Source organism: Salvia hispanica, chromosome 1, assembly GCF_029641045.1.
Source record: "Salvia hispanica isolate PSC_SH4W2 chromosome 1, Shi_PSC_v1, whole genome shotgun sequence".
Classification (NCBI taxonomy): Eukaryota; Viridiplantae; Streptophyta; class Magnoliopsida; order Lamiales; family Lamiaceae; genus Salvia; species Salvia hispanica.
Window position 1 is genome coordinate 22,090,685 of NC_142692.1, and position 26,846 is coordinate 22,117,530.

The 26,846-nt window shown below is 34.4% G+C and overlaps 2 protein-coding genes and 1 pseudogene across 3 annotated transcripts; 2 read left to right on the forward strand and 1 right to left on the reverse strand.

The window, feature by feature from the left end:
- Positions 1–4,022: 4,022 nt before the first annotated feature.
- Positions 4,023–9,707, forward strand: LOC125221830 (protein argonaute 4-like; annotated as a pseudogene). The gene is made up of 23 exons (XR_016134470.1): positions 4,023–4,158; positions 4,406–4,706; positions 4,801–5,006; positions 5,093–5,317; positions 5,385–5,525; positions 5,612–5,705; positions 5,804–5,901; positions 5,987–6,155; positions 6,248–6,364; positions 6,466–6,573; positions 6,701–6,763; positions 6,855–6,971; positions 7,050–7,215; positions 7,305–7,417; positions 7,517–7,654; positions 7,846–7,976; positions 8,098–8,163; positions 8,287–8,350; positions 8,462–8,573; positions 8,662–8,735; positions 8,945–9,038; positions 9,130–9,161; positions 9,265–9,707. The product of XR_016134470.1 is annotated as a protein argonaute 4-like (transcript).
- A 1,225-nt stretch (positions 9,708–10,932) lies between these two features.
- Positions 10,933–12,504, reverse strand: FLU (Tetratricopeptide repeat (TPR)-like superfamily protein). Its single transcript, XM_048124107.2, has 4 exons — positions 12,266–12,504; positions 11,777–11,945; positions 11,377–11,694; positions 10,933–11,303 (listed from the first exon to the last, which is right to left on the reverse strand). The coding sequence occupies exons 1-4, from the start codon at positions 12,458–12,460 to the stop codon at positions 11,101–11,103; spliced, it is 885 nt and encodes a 294-aa protein (XP_047980064.2). The 5' UTR covers positions 12,461–12,504; the 3' UTR covers positions 10,933–11,100.
- Positions 12,505–16,930: 4,426 nt separating this feature from the next.
- Positions 16,931–20,357, forward strand: LOC125221525 (sulfoquinovosyl transferase SQD2-like). Its single transcript, XM_048123643.2, has 11 exons — positions 16,931–17,299; positions 17,643–17,709; positions 17,911–17,981; positions 18,127–18,244; positions 18,378–18,451; positions 18,724–18,779; positions 18,852–18,935; positions 19,099–19,186; positions 19,265–19,342; positions 19,437–19,493; positions 19,602–20,357. Exons 1-11 carry the CDS (start codon positions 17,184–17,186, stop codon positions 20,095–20,097), a joined length of 1,305 nt encoding a protein of 434 aa, XP_047979600.1. The 5' UTR covers positions 16,931–17,183; the 3' UTR covers positions 20,098–20,357.
- The last annotated feature ends 6,489 nt before the right edge of the window (positions 20,358–26,846 follow it).

The following is a 26,846-nucleotide window of genomic DNA, read 5'->3' on the forward strand; positions in this document are numbered from 1 at the left end:
GTCATATGTACATTCAATTCTTTATTAAGATAGTCATTGAGAAAAAAAAAAAAAAAAAAAAAAGATGTATAGTACTGTAATCTTCTTCTTTTTTTTGTCCGAAAGAAAACTTAGAATAATTATATGATTTGCATTAGTAATCTTGAAGTCATGAACGGATATCTGAATGGTTAACTAGTAATTGATTTTTAATATCAATATTTAAAATAATTATAAGAAATAAATAATGTAAGATTTTGAGTGTTCCATTGTTTATATATCTAATTGGAAATATAAATATATGTATTTTCATTTGTCAAAGATCTATTGGTAGGAACATGCCAAATAGGATTGATACATTGGTATGTGGGATCAGTGAATTTTTTCTCATCAATCGGGTCATTGATTGGAGATAAAATAAAATCTAGTACTACTACAATTCAATGTTTACTCTTTAATAGATTAATCAGGGGTCATTTGATTGTGGATAAGATAAAATCTAGTACAATTCAATTAGAATGTGCTGCAATTATATTTAAGTAAGTTAAATTAGAAATTATATTTTTATTTTGACAAAATTAAATAATTTATGTATAAAATTTTTTATATGCTTTTAAATTTTTGTTTGATAAATGAAATAAGTTTCTAACTAAATTTTGCATTGATTTTAACTTAAATAATTTATTTAGCTTCATATATTAAATTTTAACTCTACCTTATTTGTTTGAGTGAACTACACTAATAGGTCCCGATCTTGTCGAAAAATGCACCAATGGTCCCTAAAAAATTTTATAGCCTATTTGGCCCCTAAAAATTTCATTTTGGTACATGTCGGTCTTTTATACTCCTCTGCATTCGAAAAATCTCCTAAATGCCATGGAGGACATTTTCGGTATCTGGAAATTACAGTTTTGGTACCTCTTCAATCATGCAATTATTTTGGACATACATAAAAGCACCTTTTACAACAAATTTTTTTTTCTTTTGAATTAATTCACTTAAATTTTTTAAATAATTGCTTGAATAACGTATAGATTAAGCTTTATAATGAAAAATTTACTATAATTCACTTTAATATTTTTAGTAAAACAATATTACTTGCAAGAGTTCGCTTTAATTTATAGATATAATTCACTTAAATTTTAATTATTATATTTAAAAATATTTTTCACTATACTATATTTGAATTAACGTAATTAAAATATTTATATTTCACTATCAGTAACATTTAAATATTTAAATAATACTTTTTAAATAAAAATTTACTATAATATTTTTTCTTCTCAAATTTAAAAAATTTAAGTAAAATTTTTAAATAAAAATAAATCTCACAAGGAATTTTCTATAATTCACTTTAACAATTATATTAAAAAAATGTTACTATTGAATATACTTTTTTCTTCGCAAATATACAGATTAAGCTGTATAATAAATAAAATTTAAATTTAAAAATAAATAAAGCATAATTAGAACATTTGGTTTCTTATTTAAATTTTTTAAATCATAAAGCATCAAATATTATTCAAATGAAAGTATAATTGAGTTTATAAAAGATTGGTGATGGAAGAAAAAATGAAAAAAAAATTAAAATGAGAGTAGAAAGGTCTAAAATGCCCCAGAACTTTAAATATTCACCCTATCGTACCAAAAATGATACTCCATTCCATGGGCGAATCTACATGTATTAGTAGTGGGGCAATTGCCCTTGTTCAAAAATGTTCTTCTATGATAATTTTTCTTTAAATTAAAATATTTATTTGAGTTTCTTCTTAAATGCCCCTTCTCAATTCTTCAATTATTTGCTTATGTATATTTTTGCCTCTCTTGAATTTAATTCCTGGCTCTGCCCCTGCTCCATTCGTATTAAAAAAATAGAAACATTTGAAATGGCACGGCTTTTAATGCACAATTGGTGAAGTAAGAGAGAAGAAAAGAAATTGAGTAAAGTAAGAGATAAGAAGAGAAAAAATAGTGAAAGTAGAATTAGTCAAATGTGGGGTCTATTATCTAAAATAGTTGCTATTTTTAAAAAATAGAAGAAGTATAAAAAGCTTTTAGGAACGATTAATTCATTTTTCAATAAGATCAAAGACCACTAGTGTACTTCAATCTATTTGATTTAGAAATTTTGAATGCATGTAATGCTAGCATGTGTGATATATGTCTCGTGTCTACATAGTGTGTCTTATAGGTAAATACGTCATTTTGAGTATGTCTTGTATGTATCTTTTGACCGTCATTTTAGTAATACGTCAAAGTCGTAGTCTAATTAAGGTTAGTTGAACTGTAATTTTTTTGTTTTAAATTTATTTGAAGGTAAATATATATATGAAAAATGTATGTCGCGAAATTTAGTCATTAAAATTATTTTAGATTTTAGATTAGTATATAAACACAGTACGTAGTGATACGACCACCACCTAAATCTGTGACCGTTGGATATAGAATTGTGAGGTGGCCCTACGCAAATCGACGGCTTCAGGATCACATCAATTCTTCCATCTTTATTTGTCAGCCCAATACCTCTTTCACTCCGGAGCGGATCTCCAAATTCATTTTTCCTACACCATTCCTAATACATCTATCAGAACTTAATTAATTTATTAAGTTGTGAGAGATGTATTAGAAATGGTGTAGAAAAATGGATTAGGAGATCCACTCTGCTTTCACTCACACTCTCTTCTCTATAATCGCGCTGATCTTCTTCTTTCTTTCTTCCCAAGCTTCCTTTGTAGGGTTTTCCTTTCTCAACCACTCTTTACATCGTCTTTTACTTCCATTTCGTTTCTAGTTTGTCGTTCCTAGCGTCAGTTTCTGCTCTATGGCTTTTCTCTGTAAACCTTTTTTTTCTTCTAAATTCATCGATTTTTACCGGAAATGGAAGTTTCTTTGTTGCATTGCCGAATTCACTATATTTTGGTTGTAATGTCGGCGAAATTTTTATGGATTTCGCTTTGGCGATTTCTCGTTTTAAATTTTTTTGATAAGTGTGTTTTTACAGGTTCTACCACTTCATCTCAGTAGCCCTAAATTTCTGGAATTTGTCTTTACAAACGAATTTGTTTTCCTAATTTGAAAAATGAGCATGTTGGTTCATAAATGATTCTGTTTTTCCTATCTATAGTGTGACATGCATTGACTGGTACGACTCTTCTCCACCGCCAATTGACTCTGGGAATTTGGAAAACTGCTTGCCCTGTTTATTTATTTATTTTTTTTTTTTTATAATTTCTTTGACATGCTTTGATCTTTCAAGAATTTTTAAAATCATTTTGATGATTTTTTTAGCACTTCCGTCACATTAAACATTTTTCATGCAGGCATAATAAATGTTCATTTGAACGGTTTTCTAGCTATATCTTATGGTCAACGTCTTGCAAGCAGTGACGGAACCAGAAAATTAACTAAGCCGGGGCTGATTTTTTTCAAAAAATTTAATAATATTAAAATATTTAATCTGTTCAACATTTACGACATAACTATTTTCCACTGAGTCGCCATGCCTTGAAATAATCGAAGAATAGTCTTATTTAGAAATTTTTTAAAAAAATTCTATTACTACTAAGAAGTAAGAATCATTCATCCATTCTGTCTCTCGTTCTATTCGCAAATGTATCTTAATAAGTTTTATTAAAGAAGTTGCAATCGTATCATTCCTACAATAAAATACCGATATATAACTATAAATCAATAACAAAAAAATTTCTTAGTGTTAGCTATATATTAATTCAAGACAAATAAATTTACTAACTACTATTTGAATAGTATAAAAACTTTTATATTAATTCTAATTTAAATTTAAAACTACCAAGTGGTTCAAATCCAAATACCATTAAAATTAAACATTGAGGCAAACAAAATATACTATATAAAACTTGTGAGACGTAATGCACTCAAGTATTGCTGCAAATAAGATTATTTATTTGATAAAATTACTTCTATAATTATATCAAATAGTCAATTAGATGATACGAATTACAGTGATACCCATCAATTCTTACTGTGATAAAAACAGCCCAACTACAAACTATTTGGCCCAAACCTAATAGGCCCAAATTATCTTCTTCTTCCTAAATCCTAATTCAGAATTCAATTTCAGAAAGCGGCGCTGCGGCTGGTGTACGGTTGGAGTGTTGGGCTGCTTTGGGGCGGAGACTACTTGGAAGATGGCTGTATAAGGTTGGGTCGGGGTCTGGTGCCGGCCAAGCCCCCGCTGGCGCGGGAGCTTGGCCCTACGTAGTTCCGTCACTGCTTGCAAGAGTTACTCTATGTTCATTGTATTCAATTTTCTGTCTGCATATAGTTCAACAGTAGGACTTGTTGAAAATTTTCATGTTAGTGTCATTTTTAGCTCTGTAACAGATGCTATGTTCAGGCGATCTATGTTGGTGTTCACGACTCATGAGGACTTTATATGTTTTGATAGATCTGAGAATGGATCCGCCGGAGCATAATGGTAATGGGGCACCACCTGAGCATGAAGGTAATGTGGCTCTCCCTGAGGGTAATGGTAATGGGGCACAGCCCGAGCATGATGGGGGTAATGTGGCTCCTCCAGTTCCTTCAACTATTACTCCTTTGCTGATCCAGAACCAGTATCCAAAAAGGTTTTGAGGATCCCAATGGCTAGACGAGGCTTTGGAACAAGTGGAAATAGGGTCCCTGTCCTAACAAATCACTTCAAAGTGAATGTGGCCAGTGTTGATGGGCACTTTTTTCACTACAGTGTATGTACTATTGCTGGAAAATTGTCACTTCTAATGTTTTTAAAAGCGTATGATTGCTCAGTCTGACTTTTCTACCCTTTTATGTTACCTATAGGTTGCCCTTTTCTATGAGGACGGGCGTCCAGTTGATGGAAAGGGTGTTGGCAGGAAAGTGCTTGATCGAGTACGTGAGACATATGATACTGAGTTGGCCAGCAAGGAGTTTGTTTATGATGGAGAGAAAAGCTTGTTCACCGTTGGTTCTCTTCCTCATAATAAACATGAGTTCATTGTTGTTCTTGAAGATGTTACGTCGAGTAGGTATGTATGGTATCTGTTCTTTTCCGGCTGTGACTATTTTACAAGTTTTGTTTTGTCTCTTTACACTGGTGAGTCGTTGCATACAGGAACAATGTCACATCCAACAATGGTAAATCCAGCCCTGGAAATGAAAGTGATAGGAAAAGGTTGAGACGTCCATACCAATCAAAAACATTCAAAGTGGAGATTAGCTTTGCTGCTAAGATTCCTATGCAGGCAATTGCAAATGCTTTGCGTGGCCAAGAATCAGAGAACTCTCAGGAAGCCCTACGGGTTTTAGATATCATATTAAGGCAGCATGCAGCAAGGCAGTAAGCATATTTTTTTCTTCACTGAAGTTCATCCTGAATTTATATCTCATTGTATGCTTAATGTCAGGGGTTGCTTGCTGGTTCGTCAATCCTTCTTTCATAATGATGCACATAATTTTGCTGATGTTGGGGGTGGTATTCTTGGTTGCCGAGGATTCCATTCCAGCTTTCGCACCACCCAAAGTGGATTATCATTGAATATTGGTAAACTATGATCTGTATTAGATTTATTTTAGGCAGATATTCCTTTTGTTAATTGCTAAAATTCTAACTATGGCTAAAATTCTAACTATGATCTACTACCATGATTATCCGTCCTGGGTCTGTCGTGGAATTTCTGGTTGACAATCAAAATGTGAGAGATCCCTACTCTATTGATTGGGCTAAGGTTAGAAGAAAGCATCTTGGTCTTTTTGTGATTGGCTGATTTTATGTATGTATTATTTCTTTATTTACTAAACTTTCTTCAAATTCTAATTTTACCAGGCCAAACGCACACTTAAGAATTTGAGGATTACGACTAGTCCAACAAATCAAGAGTACAAAATAACTGGGTTAAGTGAAATGCCTTGCCGAACCCAGCAGTACGGTTCCTTGTTTTCACGATTTTTTATTACCTGGTTTTCTCCTTAGTTTTTTGTGTGGTTAACCTTCTGAGAATGTCTTTAGGTTCACTTTAAAGCAGAAAAACAATGATGCTGGCGTTGAAGATCAAGAAAAAGAAGTGACTATCTACGATTACTTTGTAAACATCCGAAAAATTGATTTGCGATTTTCTGCGGACTTACCTTGCATTAATGTTGGAAAGCCTAAGCGGCCAACTTATGTCCCTATTGAGGTTGAAATGCTGATTGGATTTTATTTTTCTATGAGACTATGGCATACCTACTTTCAATCATATATTGTTGATTGCTTCTATTTTTTTATTAGCTATGTTCTCTAGTCTCTTTGCAACGTTACACAAAAGCTCTATCAACATTCCAACGATCCTCCTTGGTGGAGAAATCTCGGCAGAAACCACAAGAAAGGATGTCGGTTCTGAGTAATGTAAGCCTTATTTGTTAGTCCGTCGTAGTATCTGGTATAGTATCTGACTGTTGTGTTACTATTAAGTGTTTCTAAGTTCTTTTATTGCTTTCTGATTGTAGGCTTTGAAAATCAATAACTATGGTGCTGAGCCAATGCTTCGTTCTTGTGGGGTTGCAATCAGTAGTAGCTTTAGTCAGGTTGAAGGGCGTGTTCCCCCAAGGTATGATGTGCTGCACCTTGCTTCTGTATACGTATTGCACATGTATATGCATATGTAGAAGTTGGTTCAAAATAGTTTATTACTATATTTTGTGAATGGTCGCTGGTGCTTACTTTGCTAGCAAACAATTGCAGCTCAAAGTTGGTAATGGTGATGATTTGTTTGTTCGTAATGGGAGATGGAACTTTAACAACAAGGTCAGCTGCATAGTGCATATCATTATTTTCTTTATACGATATCCAAATTTTAGTCTGAGCAGATCTTCCAATTACGTCATCTTTTGGTCAGAAATTTGCTAATCCATGTAAGATAGAGCGTTGGGCTGTTGTCAACTTCTCTGCCCCCCGCTGTGATACAGATGGCCTGATTAGAGACCTGAAGAAAGTTGGCGAAGCGAAAGGAGTAGTATGTTCTCTCCATGTCCTATTAACATGCTTTGTGCTTGAAGTATTTCCCTTGATCATAGTACATTTCTTTTGGCAGTCTGTAGAAGATCCCTTTGGTGTGTTTAACGAAAATCAGCAGTATCGACGAGCACCTCCCCTAGTCAGGGTGGAGAAACTGTTGGAAGAGATGCAGTCAAACCTTCCTGACGCACCTAGGTTTCTGCTTTGTTTGCTTCCAGAGCGAAAAAACTGTGACATTTATGGTATGCTTTTATATATCCATGATCTGGAATATTTCAATGAAAAGTAGATTAGTTCAGGATGTGATTGTAAATTGAACTGTTGTTTGTAGGCCCTTGGAAGCGTAAATGCTTGTCTGATTTTGGAGTTGTTACACAATGTCTAGCTCCAACACGAGTGAATGATCAATATCTGACAAATTTGCTTCTGAAGATCAATGCAAAGGTTAACCATGCATGAAATTTTTAATCATGTGATGCTGAGGATCAACGTCTAGGTTCTGTATATTTTGTAGCATTCATGTTGACAGTTTCTTCCTGTCAGCTCGGTGGTGTGAGCTCAATGCTAGCAGGTGAGTTGCCCCCTACTCTTCCTGTGGTTTCAAAGATCCCCACTCTTATTCTCGGAATGGATGTGTCTCATGGCTCACCTGGACAGTCAGATATTCCATCCATTGCCGCGGTTAAGTTCCTTAAGTTTCATGTCTTTAAATATCTTTTATTCTCCTAGCCATTTTCCATATATCCATTGGGATATTACCCCTCTACCATTCATATAGATTTAAGGTTTTCATTATTGTCTTTAAGCAAGGTATTATGGTCTTCATGGAATGTGGATTCTCAATCAAAGACTTCTGTTGTTTTTACTTTCAGGTAGTTAGCTCGAGACAGTGGCCGTCAATTTGTCGTTATAGGGCTGCTGTTCGAACTCAATCTCCCAAGCTTGAAATGATGGATTCCCTATACAAACGGGTATCAGAAACTGAAGATGATGGCATTATGCGGTGAAGTTTTTTACTCCCTGCAGCATGACAGTTCCTTACCAAACAATTCTTTTATATATGTGGTCTGCATGTGAGTTTTAATGATCTTCATTTTCTGGCCCTTGTTTACCTCAATTTGCAGTGAACTTCTTATGGATTTCTATGTTAGTTCTGGGAAAAGGAAGCCGGACCAGATAATCATATTCAGGTAATGGTTGAACCTATATTCACAGTGCTGAGATCATGTTCAGACACCATCTGATTCCACCACTTAGTTCTATTTTGCTTTGTTTTGTTTGTTCTGAGATCTTTGCTTGCATGAACTCTGCAGAGATGGTGTAAGTGAATCCCAGTTTAATCAGGTTCTGAATATTAAACTGAATCAGATTATAGAGGTAGGCCCTCAAGCCAACACCTTAATACATAAGGCTTATGGTGCCTTTCTTTTTCTCTCATGAAGATGATAAAGCATATCCAATTTCATAACTTTATTCTACTTTCCCCAGGCATGCAAGTTCCTCGACCCGAACTGGTCTCCCAAATTTGTGGTCATTATTGCACAGAAAAATCACCATACAAAATTCTTCCAGACAAATTCTCCTGATAATGTGCAGCCTGGTGAGACACACTCACATTCAATCCAATCCAATCAAAAGTATGTGGATGAATTTATAACACTGTTAATTAATACTATTCTGATTTGCAGGGACAATAATTGACAATAAAGTTTGCCATCCCAAGAACTATGACTTTTATTTGTGTGCACACGCAGGGATGATTGTGAGCTTTCTTTTATCTCATATAGAATAATTTATCTTTAGTTAGCTTACTTATGGCTGATTATTTGGTGATGTAATGTTGCATTCATAGTATGTTCAACTATGACGGATATTACCTCCTTTATCTGTTCTGCCCCCAATAAATTTCTCTTTTATGTTGCCATGTCTTCAAAATTTGTACCTCTTTCAAATGAATGCTTTCATTTGCAGGGGACGACAAGGCCAACACATTATCATGTCCTATTGGTGAGGTTGACTTTTCGCCCGATGAGCTGCAGGAGCTTGTTCACTCGCTGTCATATGTGTAAGCTGATGGATGAAAACATTGAAAACATACGCAGTGCAATTCATCAAATCCTATTCTCATCCTATGATTATTTTGATCTTCATTGCAGGTACCAGCGCAGCACCACTGCGATATCTGTTGGTAATGAAATCTACTGCTTACAAACTTGTTTAAATTGTTTTTCTTCATTGCAATTTGTTTGTGGCTTTCCAGGTTGTTGTTTAACACTGTTGCTGTATTGCAGTTGCGCCCATATGCTATGCCCACTTGGCTGCGAGCCAGTTGGGGCAGTGGATGAAGTTTGAAGACGCATCAGAGACATCATCTAGCCACAACGAGACAGGGTTGGGTGTTGCTGCTCCCCCTGTTCCTCCAATGCCTAAGTTAAACAAAGGTGTACATAACTCCATGTTCTTCTGTTAGGCTTTCATGCATGCTGCTCTGTTTACTCTTTTGGGCACAGTAGCTTTTGGTTCAATATTGATCTTTGCTGGTAGCTCGTTATGTTTTCATCATCGACCCCAGAACTCGTAGATATTAATAGGTCGTTTGGCCCTACTTAGCAAAGCTTTTGATTTTGTAAGCAGTGTTTTGTCTATTCTAAGGATGCAACCTACTTGTTACTAGTATGCGACATTGGCTCCTAATTTTGGGTTTGTATCTGTATATTATGCCATCAAAGTTTAAGTGTGGTCCCAAAATAACAAATTGTTGTGGTGATGGCATTTTTACGAAATTCCTATACAAAAAAAGTGTTATGGTGGCGTTATAGTTGGAGCAGTTTTACTTCCACATATAAAAGCATCAAACTTCGTCGTGGAATTCCAGCAATCTATATAGTTTCGTTACATTGTTTTTCTTACTGGTTGGCCTTTCGTCGTGGAATTCCAGCAATCTATATAGTTTCGTTACATTGTTTTTCTGACTGGTTGGCCTTGCTCTCGTAAGGTCAGGCCAAAGAAGAGCCCGGTCACTAATGTGTGCAGCATGTTTGTGGCTGCTGCTTTCAAGCTATTCCAACCATTCACACAGCAAATATTACAAGAAGGGCGGTAGACATCAGAGTGAAATCTAGTCACGTTGAAGTTTATTTGGCACTTGAGGGTTTTCCGTCGTCTAATTCCGTTTAGTTCATCACTGTAAATATATATAATGGGAATTAGAAGAAAAGAGGCTATAGTATAGCAGTTACTTGGAATCTGGGAATTCAGATGGCTGCACAAAGCTGCCACCATATTGCCTGCAGATTTGAGTGAAAACGAGCAAGCAACGAACAAATGAAGACTCTGCTCGGTAGCACAAGTGTAGATTACCTTTGTCATATTGGGATAGTGACCTAGCAGGCTCACGGAAGGTATACCATCCCAGATATGACAAAGCAGGCTAACGGGGCAAGTACACCAGCCATATGAATTGGAGTGGCCATGATCTCCATCTCCACAGTTCTATGTTGCATCGCTGCAGCTGTTGTAGAGACACAGAGAATCAAAGTTGTCGGAAAATAAGGTTTACTCAACAAGCCAGACGAGAACATCCCAACAAACATACCATGGCTGAGTTTCCAGGAATCCTGATCGCGCTTATTTCTGGGTGCTGGCGTGCTTGTGGCTTTACATTACAAATGCCATAAGCAGGACGTGCCAAAACAAGACGAGACAGCTGCTGATAGCTGAAATCAAGTGGAACAGCATCTCGTGTTGCTCTGCTTCAAGAGTCGGATCAAAATTGATGCCAACCCCCTCACATTTGTTCATGCTTTTGGCCACTGAACATATGACCAACTTGACATATACCAACTCGAGAAATTCTGACCACAAAATTAATACTATACTAAAGATTATGGCTTAGTTTCTATCACATGTATTCTATCATCACTATGGCAGCTATTTAAATGAAATAACAAAATAATATGTTTAGGTGTTTATTGGAATTTCCTTGAGAGATATTTTCAATTCAAATCAGAAGGAGGTCAAAGATACAAGTACATTCGATCTACAACAAAATTTATCATCCATACAAGCTCAACCTATGCATCACGTCTGCAACCAAAGGAAAGATAGAGATCACACGAATTGAAAGATCAGTCGGACTGTAACCTCGCAATATACTGATCATAGTTTGTTGCAGCTTTCTCAAGATCTCCAAGCTCAGTGTAACAATCAGCTATAGCACCGTATGCTTCTGTATTTCCAGACTCCTCTCCTTCCTTTTGCGAGATTTCCAAAACCATGGAGTGGTACTTGATGGCATCCCTATACTTTCCCTGCCTTTGCAGCGACGCCCCTAAGAATAGTTAACCATATTCATCAATAAGAGAGGACAAGTTAAAAGTAAGGCAATTATGATATAGAAATACCTAAGCCCCTTGCAGCCTTTTTTGCTTCAATTGGATCTTCGAGATTCTCAGCAAGCTCAAGTGCCGCCTTGAACTCAGAAAACGCCCTCCCGGGGTCCTGATTCCTTAGGAAATTCTTCCCATTTTTGAGACGGGAAATCAAATCTTGCTTCCTTGAATCAACAATGATTTCGTTCTCTGCAATGCGGCCGCTAGGAGCATAACTCAAACCGGGCGCATAAGATTCAATCTTAGCCTGCCTTCTCAGCGCGGAGTTGATCTGTCGCAGCTGTTCATTCAACCTAAGTAGCTCACCTCTCCTCTGCCGTGCAAGAAGCCCTATATTATTCGAATATTAAGCAATAGCAAATGGAAAAGGTAAAGGCAAAATGAAATTCTAAAATGAAGAGAAACAGCTTACCTCCAACAGTTGCCCCAATGAGGGAAAAGAAAAGCAACAATGGCATATTCATGTTGAAAACAGAATTGTCAGCTTCACATGTTTCAGCTAGTGCTTGAAAAGGATTAGCAAACAATATGGCATTGGTGACTATGATTGATGTTGCTGGAAGCCTCAAGACCACTCTCTCCTGACATTATGAAAAGGGAATAACTTCACTTAATTCAGACCTACCAAACTCTGCATTTGAGCATAATTCCACACACTGATATTTCACAATGGATAAATAAACACAAATACTACAACAAATCAACATCGCATAGCTCATCAAAGCTCAAATCAAGCATTAAAAAACATTCTCATATCTTTAAAAGAAAAGGGGGAGAAAATAACAACACGTAATTCACATTCAAGAACGGCAGCAAGATTCAATTTTTATTGAGACTCAACACCAACAAATAACATTTTTCAACCAAAAATAAACAAACTAGGTCTCAATAGCTATAGCACCTTGAGATCGTTTTCCGGTAGCAGAAGAACTTTATCTTCTCCGGTAGAAGCACCTGCAATGCCATTGATCGAAGCAAAGATTTTGAAAAAGGAGTTGGGCTTGGGGTTTTTCGGTATCTTGAGAGATGAGTGAGAAACCCTAGAGAGAGTGTGAGGCCATTGACAAGGGCTCAATGTCAGAATCCCTTGCTTCATCGTCGTCGTCGTAATCCTCTTCTCTATCCTTTTCACTTTGCTACCGATGTTACTTACTCTATTATTTTTATTTTTATTTTTATTTTTATTTTATTTTATTTTATTTATTTTAATTTCGAATGTAACTTTTTTTGTTTTGAACTTTTAATTAACTAGTATTCACGTTTGATAGCAAGTTAGTATTAACTCCATATTTACTTTCAACTTTATAATCCTAAATTAATCATTAGTCTCGTTAAAATGGACATATCTTATTCAACGTGAAATTTTATATAATTTTATTTTATTAGATTTTTTCAGATTTTATATAATTTTATTTTATTATCTTTTCTCTAATTGATTTGTGTTTTATACAAATTGTTTCAAGGGCTTCACAATGCAACCATTCTCAGCGTAGACCAGCGAACTAATCGGGTTGCTACCGATAAAATTAACTTGCTTAATCCAATAAATAATGGTGAAAATTAGTTATATTTATAAAATGTAAAATATTTAATTATGATATATTTGAGATATATGCTTACACTCAAACATAAACACGATCATATGCTAATATTTTAGAAATTTAAATACTCCCTCCATCCCTGAAAATTTGTCATCTATTTCCTTTTTCGTCCCTCCCTAAAAATTTGTCACTTTTCACTTTTACCATTTTTATTAGTGGACCCTACATTCCACTAACTCATTCACACTCACATTTTATTATAAAACTAATGTATAAAAATAAGACCCACATACCAGTAACTTTTTCAACTCACTTTCTATTACATTTCTTAAAACTCGTACCGGGTCAAATAGTGACGAATTATTAGGGACAGAGGGAGTATATTTTTTAGTGAATTTGAAGTTTCTAATTTATATATCTATTATTATGTTAATATATAAAATTGAAAGTTATTTTTTTAGTAATCTATATCATAAAATAACCAATGAAGTGTCGAATTAGAGTCAAACAAATAGAACGATAGAAATTTTATCGGGTTTCCGGGCCAGCCCATCGGGTTTTCAGGTTTGGCCCTAACGGGTTGCGGGCTAGTCGGGCTGTAATTTTATCGGGCTAGAAATTTTCAACTCTAACCTTGTAAATTTGGCAGGTTATTCGGGTCGGGCCATGGATTGTGGGCTACATTGACATTCCTAATAGTGATAAAACTGAATAGAGTCATAGGTGCATATGTGATGAGATATTATTTGGAAGAGAATAAAGAGGAGAGAGAATCAACATTGCCAAGCCTATTAGTCTATAGAAGTTTGTATATCAAAAGAACACTCTTGCTATTGAAAGGTTAGTTACAAATTATTTTTTCGACAACTTACGCTGGGTGAAGCAACTTTTCAACGTTGTTTTCGTATTCGTAGGGATGACGAATGCGATTACTTGGCCAATTGACAAGTACCTCCACGTTGCGGACATGGACGTAGGGCTGGTAAAATATACCGAAATATCGAAATACCGCACTTACCGTACCGAAAATACTGAATTTTCGGTACGGTATGATACATTACCGACAGATTTAGGTACGACAAAGGTATGAATATTGTATATACTGCGGTATACCGCATTATACCGCAATTACCGTATATACCATAAATTTGCGGTATATACCGTAATTTTGCGTTATATACTGTTAAATAATTATATTTAACATATTTATTATTTATAATATTTTATATTTTCAAATTCTTAAATTATTGATAAATAACGCTGTGTTTTTATTAAATAAATACTCCAAAATAAATAATCGCTTATTTTTTCTTTCAATATTTGAGTTTCAACAAATACAATGGATCATTAATATTTTATTACTATTTGATTTAAATTTAGTTAGTATTATCCTTTTGGAAGTTATATGAATTTTGAATATCATGAATTATGTTTAATTGTGATGGAATTTTATCATTTTGGACATTATCTAGATAGATAAAATGTTGTTTTTATTATTTTATATATCAAACAGGTATGATTTGCAGTTTTACCTGTATACCGCGGTATACTGCATCACGGTCGGTATACCGAAATATCGTATCGGTATACCGCATCACGGTACGGTAATACTGAAATGTCGATAAGGTAAAGGTTTTCATATTTTGATCTACCGATTTTTCGGTATACCGAAATGTGGTATAACGCAAAAATCGGTACGATATGGTATCGTGTTTTCTCATATCGTATTTTTCGGTATGGTATGCGGTATGCTCATTTCGGTACGGTATACCGTATCGTGCCAACCCTACATGGGCGGGCGTTGCACAAAAGCAACCAACGCATTTCATGCATTGACAGTTAAATAAACTCTCTCAGTTCTATAGCAAATTTCCTTGTTCGTCCGTTCTATAGAAATAATAGTATTATCCATTTATGGAAACCTTTTATCCTTTAATTTTCACTCTATTATTTATGGGTTCCACCATCCACTATATTATTTCAATCATTTTTTTATTTCTCTCTTACTTTACAAATTATGGTATTACGCATTAAAACTCATGTCATCTCCAATTAGTTTATTTTTATGGACCGATCGTATATCAATATAGATAATATAATAACATAATCAAATATTTTTATATATTATAACATATGAAGTGATAGAATCTTGTTTCAAGAAATATAAAATTCAATTTATATATAATAATATTAAAATTCATCGTTACAAAGTACAGTTTAATTATAAAGTCATCTGGTTACTATAGAATTATAGAATTTCTCTATTAAACTTAATTTCACATTAACATCTACTTCCCAATGATCATACTAACTTTAAAACTAGAGAGGTCAATCATGTTAATCCGTTCAAATTCAGGTAAATCCTATCATAATTCATATTATTGGGCTATTAAGTTACTATATGCATTCAGATTGTAATACTTTTGTGTCATAAATTGTCAATACTAACTATAAACTTTTGAATTCTGAACAATAAAAAAAAATAAAATGAATGTGATCTTGTTTCGAGCAATAAAAACCAATTCACATGCATATAACAATATTAAAATTCATAGTGTCACTATGATTTTATTTACTCACTATATACATAAAATCAATGAGTATTTAAGTACTTTGACAGCGAATCAATATTAACTATTAGCAGTTTAGCATAAACTACAAACTTGAATAATTTAATTATTTTCATGACTGGAAAAGAACTCTATAGTTTGTCATTACACAACATATATGATGCGTCTAATAATTACTCAAGTAAGGAGTAGGATATTCTTATTTGAATATCTTATATCCGAATATATTGGTGAGATCAACTTGCCTTAACGTTTTCAAAATTGTGACGATTTCTTGAACCATAGGCCAAGAAAAAAAATATTATACTACATATTTTTCCTATTTGAAAGTCAACAAATTCGTGATAACGAAAACAATCGAAACCGACCACTTGTTTTTTTATAAAGAATTGCATTTTATTTTTGAATTATTATATCTAAATATAGGTTCAAGAAAAAGAAAAAGAAAAATAAATGTAATGAAAGCAACAAAAACAAATACTATGAATATGTAATCAATGGAGAACAAATTATTGAATTGAGAATTTGAAATTACGTACTCTATTACGGAACAAAATCATCCCGAAATAAAAACATAAAATTTATGAGACGTATACCATGATTATGAATATATTTCATTTTCCTATAAAAAATATTTTTGCTCCTATTATTATAAAATAATGAAAGTAGCAACTTCCAGCATTTGCGAACCACAATTGAACTGGCTGTGCAGCAGATGTGTAACACAGAAAAGTGAAATCGAAATGGATTTTAAGCAATATTGTCATGTGAGTTAATAAATAGAGAGAGGATAATGAGAGATGAAATAATAGAGATTGTGCTATTTTAATTTTAGATTATGTTTCATTTTTAATGGAATATCCTAAAAAGAAAAATATTTCATTTTTAATAAAATAAATGTAGAATGAGCTAATGGCGATGCACAAAGGAAGACCATGAGAGAATGGGCAGTGGTGAGATTCAATATATTTATTTGAGGATAAGACAAATGATTATATAACGTCGCGTTAGTAGTCTATGTCGTATCACCATCAAATTATCGCCAGCCACACAGCGTCGCAGATAGAAGCCATATGAGTGTCGACTCTCTTTGTAGATTTCAGCCAAGATAACTTGCTTTTAGTTTATACTCATACCAAAGCAGTTTCATAAACAAGATAACTCATCAATTTTGGAATTCAAGACAAAAAAAATTGACTAAAATACTTATACTACTACTACTACTTTGTTTATCGTTATCTTTTCTAACAAAATGCCATCTATAATTAATCTTGGCTAGTTGGCTTAACCCACCACATCCCAAAATGATCTTCTCCTATATAGCAAAATTGCCCGATGGTACTAATAATTCGGTTTATTCCAGTTACACAAATTGGTGGAAAGCATATGCTTTATTAGCTCCCAAATTATTCCTCATTCGCCCTTCCTCCAAGAGAATATCCAATTGGAAAGTCCCTTCTCTACTTCTCTCACCCATTAATCTATACCAATTTCCAGCCCCACAAGCATCAATAAATTCCAATAACCCTTCAAAAACCACAATGTTTTTTCTCTGCTTTCTTACAAGCCACCAATAATTCTGCCTAGTTGTCGCATGTAGTACTAGTAATTAAATGGGCGAAACCATAGCCTTTCTCTTTCTATAAAGGTTGAATCTTTGCGCTTGACAAGAGAGAGAAACTCTGCTTCGTTAAGCTGTATTAGCAACATGACTATTCGAGAATTCAAAGATGGGAAAGAGGAAAGATCTCCTCCTCTGTTTGAGGCCGAAGTCAATGCTAAGCCTCTGCGCATTGCTCTGTTTGTTGAGCCCTCTCCCTTTGCGTGAGTCTTGTTTTCGCTTATTTATGAGTTAAACACTTCAATTTCATCATGTTTTCTATGATTTGTTGTATTGTTCTACAAATTCAGCTCTAGTGTTCATTATTAAGGTCTTAATCTGTGATTTGTTGATAGTTAATGACTCCCAGATTCTTTAACATCCCAAAGTCAGTTAATTTAGTTGCTTAATTAGGTAACTTAAGCTAGAATTAAGCATTAAATTCAATAATTAGATTGGTATTTACAACATTAACCATTTAGATTCAAAGATTTTAGATGTAATTATATTAGCAGCAGATTTGTGTTTGATTTTGTGTTGACTAGAGGCCTTTTGAACTGTTTGCAGTTATATCTCTGGATACAAAAATAGGTTCCAGAATTTCATTAAATATCTAAGAGAAATGGGTGATGAGGTATGCACTTCTTGCTTTTGGTTGTGTCTTCTAAATATTTAGAGAATTTGGCATACTTCTACCAATTTTCGTGTGTTTGAAAATGAAACAAGATCACAATGCGAAATTCATGATTATAAGTTATAGTACTAACTCACACTACGGACTCAATCATACTTCCTATAAAATAAGGTTGTTCGACTTGCATTTTTGAATGTTCAGGTCATGGTCGTGACAACTCACGAAGGAGTACCAGAGGAGTTTCACGGAGCTCACTTGATTGGCTCAAGAAGGTCAGTTCTCGAGTTCTTGTCTGATGAAGAAGGATGTTGATCTTAAATCTTGATCAAACCAATGGATAATGTGTCTCCTCTGATTCAACTACTTGTCTACCAACCAATTTATTTTCGATGTAATAACAGCTAACTCTCATTTCAGCTTCCCCTTTCCGTGGTACCAGAACGTACCCCTGTCACTTGCACTCAGTCCAAGAATAATATCAGCAGTTTCCCAATTCAAGCCGGATATCATACATGCTTCATCTCCTGGCATTATGGTGAAGTTTCAAAATCCGATTCTCCTAATGCTTCTTACGTAGATAATAATGTTGTATTCACTTTGAAATAACTTTGGAAAATAACTGTGTGACGTGTCCCTCCTTTAATTTTCGTTTCTTTTTTCTGGTGTAGGTATTTGGTGCTCTCACTATTGCAAAATTACTATCTGTTCCGTTAGTGATGTCGTATCATACCCATGTTCCAGTGTATGTTTGAACTGTCTTTATAGCTTTCATGTTCTTTCCTTTATAGTATTTGATAACTTGATCTTGAAACTTCCTTTCAGTGTCTCGCTTAACAATCATGAACTTTTCCTCGTGCACCAAAAATAATGTATTCGTGTCAACTGAAAATGTGTTCATGTTCACTGTGGATTTTACTTATTGAGTGAAGATGATCATTATAAAAAATGTTTTCCATGTTGATGCTCTTCGATATTCATTTCGCTTTCTAACTAAATTCTTTTTGTATCTTACAGGTATATACCCAGATACACCTTTAGCTGGCTGGTGCAACCAATGTGGTTAGTTATAAGTAAGGTCCACCTCTTACAGATTGAAACCGAATTTTGTGGGGACTTATGTAAAATTTTGTAATGCTCTCCAGAGTGTCTGCACAGAGCTGCTGATCTTACCTTGGTTCCTTCTGCTGCCATTGCGAAGGATCTAGTTGAAGCTAAAGCAACGACAGGTGATATTAACATTATTGACCTAGTTCGATCATTCTCTAAACAGCAACAGACATGTTATCTGTGATTGTCATTTTCTAACACGCAATCGAAAGATGTTGCGTGTATTTTCTTGTCGATGGGTCATTTCTGAATCTAAAACTTACACGTTCCTTTGCTGTGCAGCTAACATGATACGCATCTGGAATAAGGGTGTTGATTCTGAGAGCTTTCACCCTCGGTTTCGCTCCCAAGAGATGAGATTACGATTAAGGTGAGAAGAAACTTCTCCTGGGATAGTTATTTTTAGACATGAGTCCAATTTTCACTCAAAACCCTCTTCTCAAATTAGCAACGGAGAACCCGACAGACCATTGATAGTTCATGTAGGGAGGCTTGGAGTTGAAAAGAGTTTGGATTTCCTCAAAAGGTACTTTTCCTGCCATTCTTGATGTGAAGATTAACCTATCACAGTGATGTTACTTCGAGATGTTGACCGTGTCGGGATGGTATTACTGGTACAGGGTCATGGATGAGCTCCCCGAGGCTCGGATCGCGTTCATTGGTGATGGACCATACAGGTGAGGGTTGAACAGTTTCTTTGACTACCGAAAAAACTTTATTTCACATTTCAATTTGTTTCAATTTTGCTGTCGCTGATATAGTTAGTCGTTGCTCAATGTTGATAGGAAGGATTTGGAGCAGATGTTCTCCGGGATGCCAGCAGTATTCACGGGTATGCTACAAGGCGAAGAGCTTTCACAAGCATATGCGAGTGGAGATGTGTTCGTGATGCCTTCAGAGTCGGAGACTCTTGGACAAGTTGTTCTAGAGGCCATGTCATCCGGACTTCCCGTGGTTGGTGCTCGTGCAGGAGGCATCCCCGACATGATACCTGAAGATCAGCAGGGGAAGACGGGATATCTGTTCACCCCAGGAGATCTCGATGATTGCTTGAGCAAACTGAAACCCCTCTTGCACGACCCAGAACTACGTGAAACTATAGGCAAAGCAGCTCGTGTGGAGACAGAGAAGTACGATTGGAGGGCAGCCACACGAAAGATACGCAATGAGAACTATAATGCAGCCATTTGGTTCTGGAGGAAGAAGAGAGACGAGTTCCTGCAACCATTCCAATGGTTGTTCCAACGTTTCCCTCAAAAGCCTCGTGCCATTCAGATGTGATCGTGTGACGTTGGTTGTTGGGAATTCGGACATCCATACGCATTTTCTGAATGAGAAAACCGTGCAAGTTAGAACGATCTGCAGTTGTGGATTTCTGGTATTGCTGCCGTAATCCTAATAGTAAGTTGGATTATGGTATGTTGTATTTTAGTTGATTGAAGTGAACAATTATTTAAGAATGTGTGTAGCTAGGTTTGGTTGGAAATATTGTTTGTGTATATGTTTTTGAAAATAAATATGAATGCAATTTAGTATGGACAGATTGAGTTCTGGCTTTGTTATGTTTCAATAATGTATTTACTTTGGTATGGTTCGTATTTTAAGGATTGGAAATACTATTATGTTTAATAAGTCTTTTCTACTACTATCAAATTAAACATATATCTTTATAGGGTCCTGTTAGGTTGACAACTATTATAAATTAATGATTGTCTTACGTTATAAAAGTTAATATGAAGACATTCGTATGTTAATTAAATGTTTGTTGTTGACAAATGTATATCAATTATAGTTGTCAACTATATTCAGTTATCTCATTAATTATCATGGCAAGTGGCAACTCAAAGTATAAAGTATTTGTGATTTTATTAATTATCGTGGTAGAACAATACTATTAATTACTAAATGTGTCAAAGAAGGATAAAATCACAAATATAGACTTAGAGACATTTATTAATAAATTATCGTGAAAGTCCGAGCTCCAGCGACCCGGAATCCCGACCACCCTCGGCCCCAGCATCCCGGAACCCCGAGCTCCGTCACTCTGTGAAATACTTGTTGCCAGTTGCCACCAGAGTTTTGACGAAGGAGAATTAATCTTGACAAATTGCGGGCTACTGGGATTGGTTTATTAATTGTCTTTTGGGCCACTAATATTATTACTTGCCCCATTTTTGCCTTTAACTTGGAAGCCCATATTTCACTCCCATTCTCACCTTCTAAATGAGAACAGAATACTGATCGACCAATGGATTTTGTATGAAAATGGATCTACCAAGTACATTCATTGTTTTGCCCATCCAGCACAATTAATAGTGGTAAATGTTACTCCCTCCGTCTACAAAATATAGAGTAATTTGTGTATGGCATGAGTTTTAATGTAGAATTGGTAAAGTAAGAGAGAAGGGAAAAAAGTAAGAGAGAAGGAGAGAAAGTAAGTGAGAAGTAATAGTGGAATGATGTGTAGGGTTATTATTTGTTGAAAACTTTCCATAAATGAATGTGCTATATTTTTTGTGGACGGTCAAAAATGATAATTATGCCCTATTTTTTGTGGACGGATGAGGGATTATAAAAGAACATGGTGATGCAAGTAATTTTTTCAGTCACCATAATTGTTAATACATGTGGAACATCTTGTAAAAGGAAAGACAAATTACGACAATTTGAACATGAAATGATTGTCGAAGGTCTAAAAAGTGGAGAGATTAAAAGTGAAAGAAGTTTAAATCAAGAGATGAGTTTCAAGCGATCGGGTGACACTCGATGTAGACCACACTTCATTACTTTGCTTCATCTAAAGAGTATGTGTCGTCGATAATTAAAGTGCGTGAACGTGTGTATGAAGATTGTTCAAATCCGAATAATAGTAGTATATCAAAAACATTGATTACGTGAATTGTGAGATATATGACTTTGGTTTTTATTTTTATTTTTTATACTTGATGATAGAGTTGCTTGGGTCAACAAATGATTTGTTGACAATTTTACAAATTAGAGATCAAAATATTATTCAAGCTATATATCTTTGATTGATATAGCCAAAAGGACTTTGTGAGATTTGAGGGAGAATGTGTGGAAACAATAATTAGGATAAGTTGAAGAGTTTTGTGTGGCTAATTCCGTTGACGTCACCAATATGAATGAGACCATCAAGTCCCGTGTGCATATGAATCCGGACAAACACATTACCATCATCATTACAAGGTGGAGATTTACCTGTCACATGATTTTACATTTTATTTCTCAGTTACTATCACAAGTAATTATTTGTTTGACTTCTAAATTTATATTTTATCATAAATGTTAGCTTCTTGATTTACTTATTCAGGAGATGAAGAATCTTTTCCAGAAGCAAATACAAAATTGCTTAATTGTCTTAGTCCAAAAAACTCATTTGTTAGCTTTAATATTGACAAGTTGGTTTATCTCACAGAATATTATTCGGATGACCTCTCATTGACTGAATGTATGACTCTTTTCTACCAAGTTAAAACTGACTGTATCAATAATATAAGTTTCAAGTAGATAGGGAGTGTGAGGATTTTTGGTAATGGGGTACGATAAATAATTATACTGACTTGGAGATTCAGAATCGATCTTCTATCTTCTTTTAATGGTATGTTATAATGTTAAGAGTGTTTCCCTTAACATGCACCGGCGGCGAGTTTCGCTCGGTGGTGGGCGATGGCGGAGTTCTGTGCGCGGGAGTCGCTCCCATCAGGCAGATAACTCAGCGGCTGATAGAATACTTCGGCGTCCAATTAGGATCCACAGAGGGAATTTCGGGTATCTCTGTGTGCGGGTTCTTCCTTCAGGCAGAGAGCCAAAATTAGGATTGAAAAACAGAGGTTGATCTTTGGTGAGGAAAATATTTCATTAATTGATTGGATTCTAAAATGATAACAATCTATCCTATTTATAATATTAGAATATTAATACCCTAACTTATTAAACAATATAACAATATATGGAAAGATTTGATGAATCAAAAGATAAATAAATAATTAGGAGATCTTACGGTATAGAATCGTATCATATAAGTTTTCACTTAGAAACTCTATAAAAAAGGAATTATTCTACTACTTGAATGACTTTTAATAACTCTTAACGAATTACTAGTACTTTTTTAGTGTAACTACTTGAATGGCTTTCAATAACTTTTAACGAATTACTAGTACTTTTTTAATTGTTATTACTTGAATGACTTTCAATGTCTAAAATGAAATTTCTTAAAATTTATACTTTATATATTAATATTAATTTTTTTAAGCTTTAGCATAGAGTGTTATTTTTAATGACTAATCATCATTTGATTTATTAAACAAAAGTTTGAATTATTTTCATAAAAAATATGCATTAAAAACTCAAAAGATGAAAATACTAAATGTTTTAGAAAAAGAATTAAAATCCTTTACAAAATAACTGAGAAATGATAAAAATAAAATAAATGTATTATAAAAGAATTAGAAAGTCATTTTAAAAAATTAAATGCATTAGAAATAAAAACATAAAAAGTTAAATATATTAAAATGATTAAGATTTATAAAAAAAATTTTATAGGTAATGCATTATATATATATATATATATGTTTGTGTTAAAATGACAACCCTTCTTAAAATGACACCGTGACACCGCTTATACAACAATATTATAAACGCTACACAGCAATATTACAAACACTACACAGCAATCTATAGATTGCTGTATAGTGTGTCGGATATTGCTGTATAGTGTGTTGGATATTGCTGGACAAGAAATATTGCTGGTTAAAGACTAGCATATTGCTGACCGTCTTTTTCCAGAATTTTTTTTTTTGCCACGTAGAAGCTTATTATTCGTCCACGTGTACAAGTGATTGGCTAGAAATAGTAGTATGGTGTTATTTTAAGGGGTGGTGGCACCATAACATGCTCCTATATATATATATTTTAAATACAGTAGTTTTAGTAAAAGCTGGTTAAAAACATTTGAATTAAAGAGAACAGTTGATGATGGTCTGGAAAGTGAAAATTGAGCATTCTAGCGCTCGGCCACTAAGTTCATTTGTTTCATGTGGATCAAATAGGATATTATTATTACCATGAAAATTTGGAGGTAAATTCTATACTTATTCATCCCCTGCTTTCAGTACATGCGAAGTTATCAAGATAAATCATGTGAGACGGACCAATTTGTTGATATTGAAGATAGAAAAAGTGTTTGTTTTTACTAAAGCAATTCATGCAAGTAAGCAATTATGTTTTCGCTACTAAAAAGTGATTGTCCATCTCTTGAATAGGTTAATTAAGAATTTAACAATTATGAGAAAATGTGACTTAGAATTTTAATATTCACAATTAAGAAATACTAACACGTAAATCTTACTTGATAGTAAACCTCCACCTCGTAAAGATGATAATTACTAATGCATTTGTCATGCTTCACACATACACGAGACTTGATGGTATCATCCATACTAATGACGTCAATGGAATTAATCATTGAAAAATTTTCAACTTGTCTTTAGAACTTGTTCAACCCATCCTCGCTCTGTTCTTGCGAAGTCATTTTTTTTTAATCAGTCAAGGATATATAGCTTGAATGATATTTTGATCCCTAAGTTATAAAATTTTTGATAAATCATTTGTTGACCGAAACAACTCTATGATCAAGTGTAAATAAAAACAAAGTGTCTTTTAAGTTCTCCCTCCGTTCCTATGTAGTAGAGACATTTATTTTCAGCATGAGATTTAAGAAAAATTGTGTTGGTGAGTCAAGAAAATGGATAATAAAGTAGGAAGGGAAAAAGGTAGAGAGATGAAGAGAGAAGAAAGGTTGTTGTTTTTTGCCAAAAAATGAAATTACTCAGCTACAGTTTGACAACCCAAACAGAATACGACTCAGCTAATGAAGGGAGTAACACTTTTCTAACACTAAAAAATTCTCTCTTACCCTCAAATTTTCATTCTAAATTTTTGCACTAAGATTGGCCGTGGCGATCAATGAGAACAATAATATGTTCATTGAAATCACATTGGAAGATGATTCAGGGACTCGATAATGAGTTGTGTCTCTAAAAATGATGGTGAAGAAGCAAAAGAATGAGTCCCCTCACGTCGTGCGTCTATCATAGTCGTTTCCAATAAAATAATTTAGTATTTCAATTATACGATTTTTGCCTTTCAATCAATAGTAATTTAAAGATTTATTTAATTTCAAATTTTAATTAAATTGGACTAAATACTCCACCCGTCCCAATGAAAATCATCTCTTTCTTAGACGATACGAGATTTTATGTTGTACGGAGTATTGTTTTGTGTGTAAATTGAAGAGAATATAAAGTAAAAATGTATGAAATAGAGATAAAAATGATTCTATTTTAAGTAATAAGTAATCTTGATCGAGAAATGATTAATTAGAGAAATGATGGCTTATATTAATGGCAATATAGTCATTTTATATCTAATCTAAAATATAATTATGTTTAACAAACAATTGAATCACTTCTTAGAGCATCCTTAACGCTACCGGGCCGGGCCGCAACTCGCGAGTCCCGGCCCGATTTCAGCATTGGAGGGGGGAGAGTCATGGCCCGGGACGGTCCCGGGGCCGCAGTTCCGTCCCTGGGCCGCTCCCGGGGTCCGGCCCGGCTCAGGGTTATATGCATCGGGACGGGCCGCAAACCCCCAAAATTTTAATTTTTTTTTCTTTTTTTTGCCATTTTATTATATCCATTTCTTCAACATTCTTCCACCAATTTCTCCATTTCTATCCTCTAAATTATTTTAATATTTTTTCTAGGATGTAATTTTTATTTTCTAGGTCTTAATAATTTTTTTTCTCTAGGATTTGTAAAAATTTTTCCTCGGATTTTTAATTTTCTATTTTTCGACTGAACAATGAATTTTCCCGATTTTAATTTTTCAACGTATTCTATTTTACGATTAAAATATGTTGTGGTTGTGAATAGTGCAAATGAATAGTTGTGGCCCGAGTTGTGGCCTACGGAGTTAATGGAGTTGTGGCCTGAAATCCCAAATTTGCGGGAATGATGACGTGGAGGGGACTTGCAGCCCAAATCCGGGATGGGGTTAAGGATGCCTTTAATCATCTTATCTGTCAAACAAATGGTATATTTCTATATAATTATGTTGCTATATCCGGTCAACACTATAAAACAGACCTGACTAGCCAAATTTCTTGCCTCAGGCTGGGGCAGAAGAAACTTCCCATTACGTGACAATAGAGTTGAATACAATGGATACCGCACCATATGGCCTATCCCTACCATTCTACTTCGACATCTAACTGCCATTTCTTATCTTGTCCACTTTCTGTTTTTGTCGCTTTCCCTATTTTGTCGTTGTCTACCCTCCCTTTCTAACTATTAATCATTTTCTTCAATGTCGTTTTATAACCAAACACTACATGTGTCTCCACCTTTCCACTAAATATCATCCACGATGCCTCAATTTTTGCTTTCCAAAATTTATCAAAATTGTAAAAATTTGTTTTTCTATGGATAAGAACATGAATATGAATTCAGTGGATATTTAACTTTACGCGGGTGTTTGATTTGGTGCATGAAAAAAATAAAATTGATCGGATAGGGTAACACTGGATTATTTCGATTGCTTAAATTTTTGTTTGAATGAATTGATTTCAGAATAGAATAACTGAATATTGACAACTAAAATGTACTCCCTCCGTTCCATAGTAATGAAGGCAAAACTTTTCAGCACGGATTAAGAAAAATTGTGTTAACTGAGTTAAGTAAAGAGCGAATAAAGTGGAAAATGAAAAAGGTAGAGAGATGAAGAGAGAAAAAAGTAAGAGAGAGTAAAGTAGGTGTGGAAAAATGTGTTGACTTTTACTAAAAAGGGAAATGACTCTATTACTATGGAACGGACGGAAATGGAAAAACGCCCCTATTACTATGGAACGGAGGGAGTATTAAAAATAGGTATTTTTTTAAATTTTTTATTTAAGTTGCCATTCCATGTTGATTGGACCAAAGTCGAGCCAAGAACGATCATCTACATTCATC

Excerpts from the sequence above, each read along its gene's own strand:
- LOC125221525 (XM_048123643.2), top strand. The coding sequence starts at position 17,184 with ATGACTATTCGAGAATTCAAAGATGGGAAAGAGGAAAGATCTCCTCCT. Across the intron at positions 17,982-18,126 it reads CACTTGATTGGCTCAAGAAG|CTTCCCCTTTCCGTGGTACC; the intron begins GTCAGTTCTCGA and ends CTCTCATTTCAG. Across the intron at positions 19,343-19,436 it reads AGTTTGGATTTCCTCAAAAG|GGTCATGGATGAGCTCCCCG; the intron begins GTACTTTTCCTG and ends TTACTGGTACAG.
- FLU (XM_048124107.2), bottom strand. The coding sequence starts at position 12,460 with ATGAAGCAAGGGATTCTGACATTGAGCCCTTGTCAATGGCCTCACACT. Across the intron at positions 11,946-12,265 it reads TACCGGAAAACGATCTCAAG|GAGAGAGTGGTCTTGAGGCT; the intron begins GTGCTATAGCTA and ends TCATAATGTCAG. Across the intron at positions 11,695-11,776 it reads CATTGGGGCAACTGTTGGAG|GGCTTCTTGCACGGCAGAGG; the intron begins GTAAGCTGTTTC and ends CGAATAATATAG.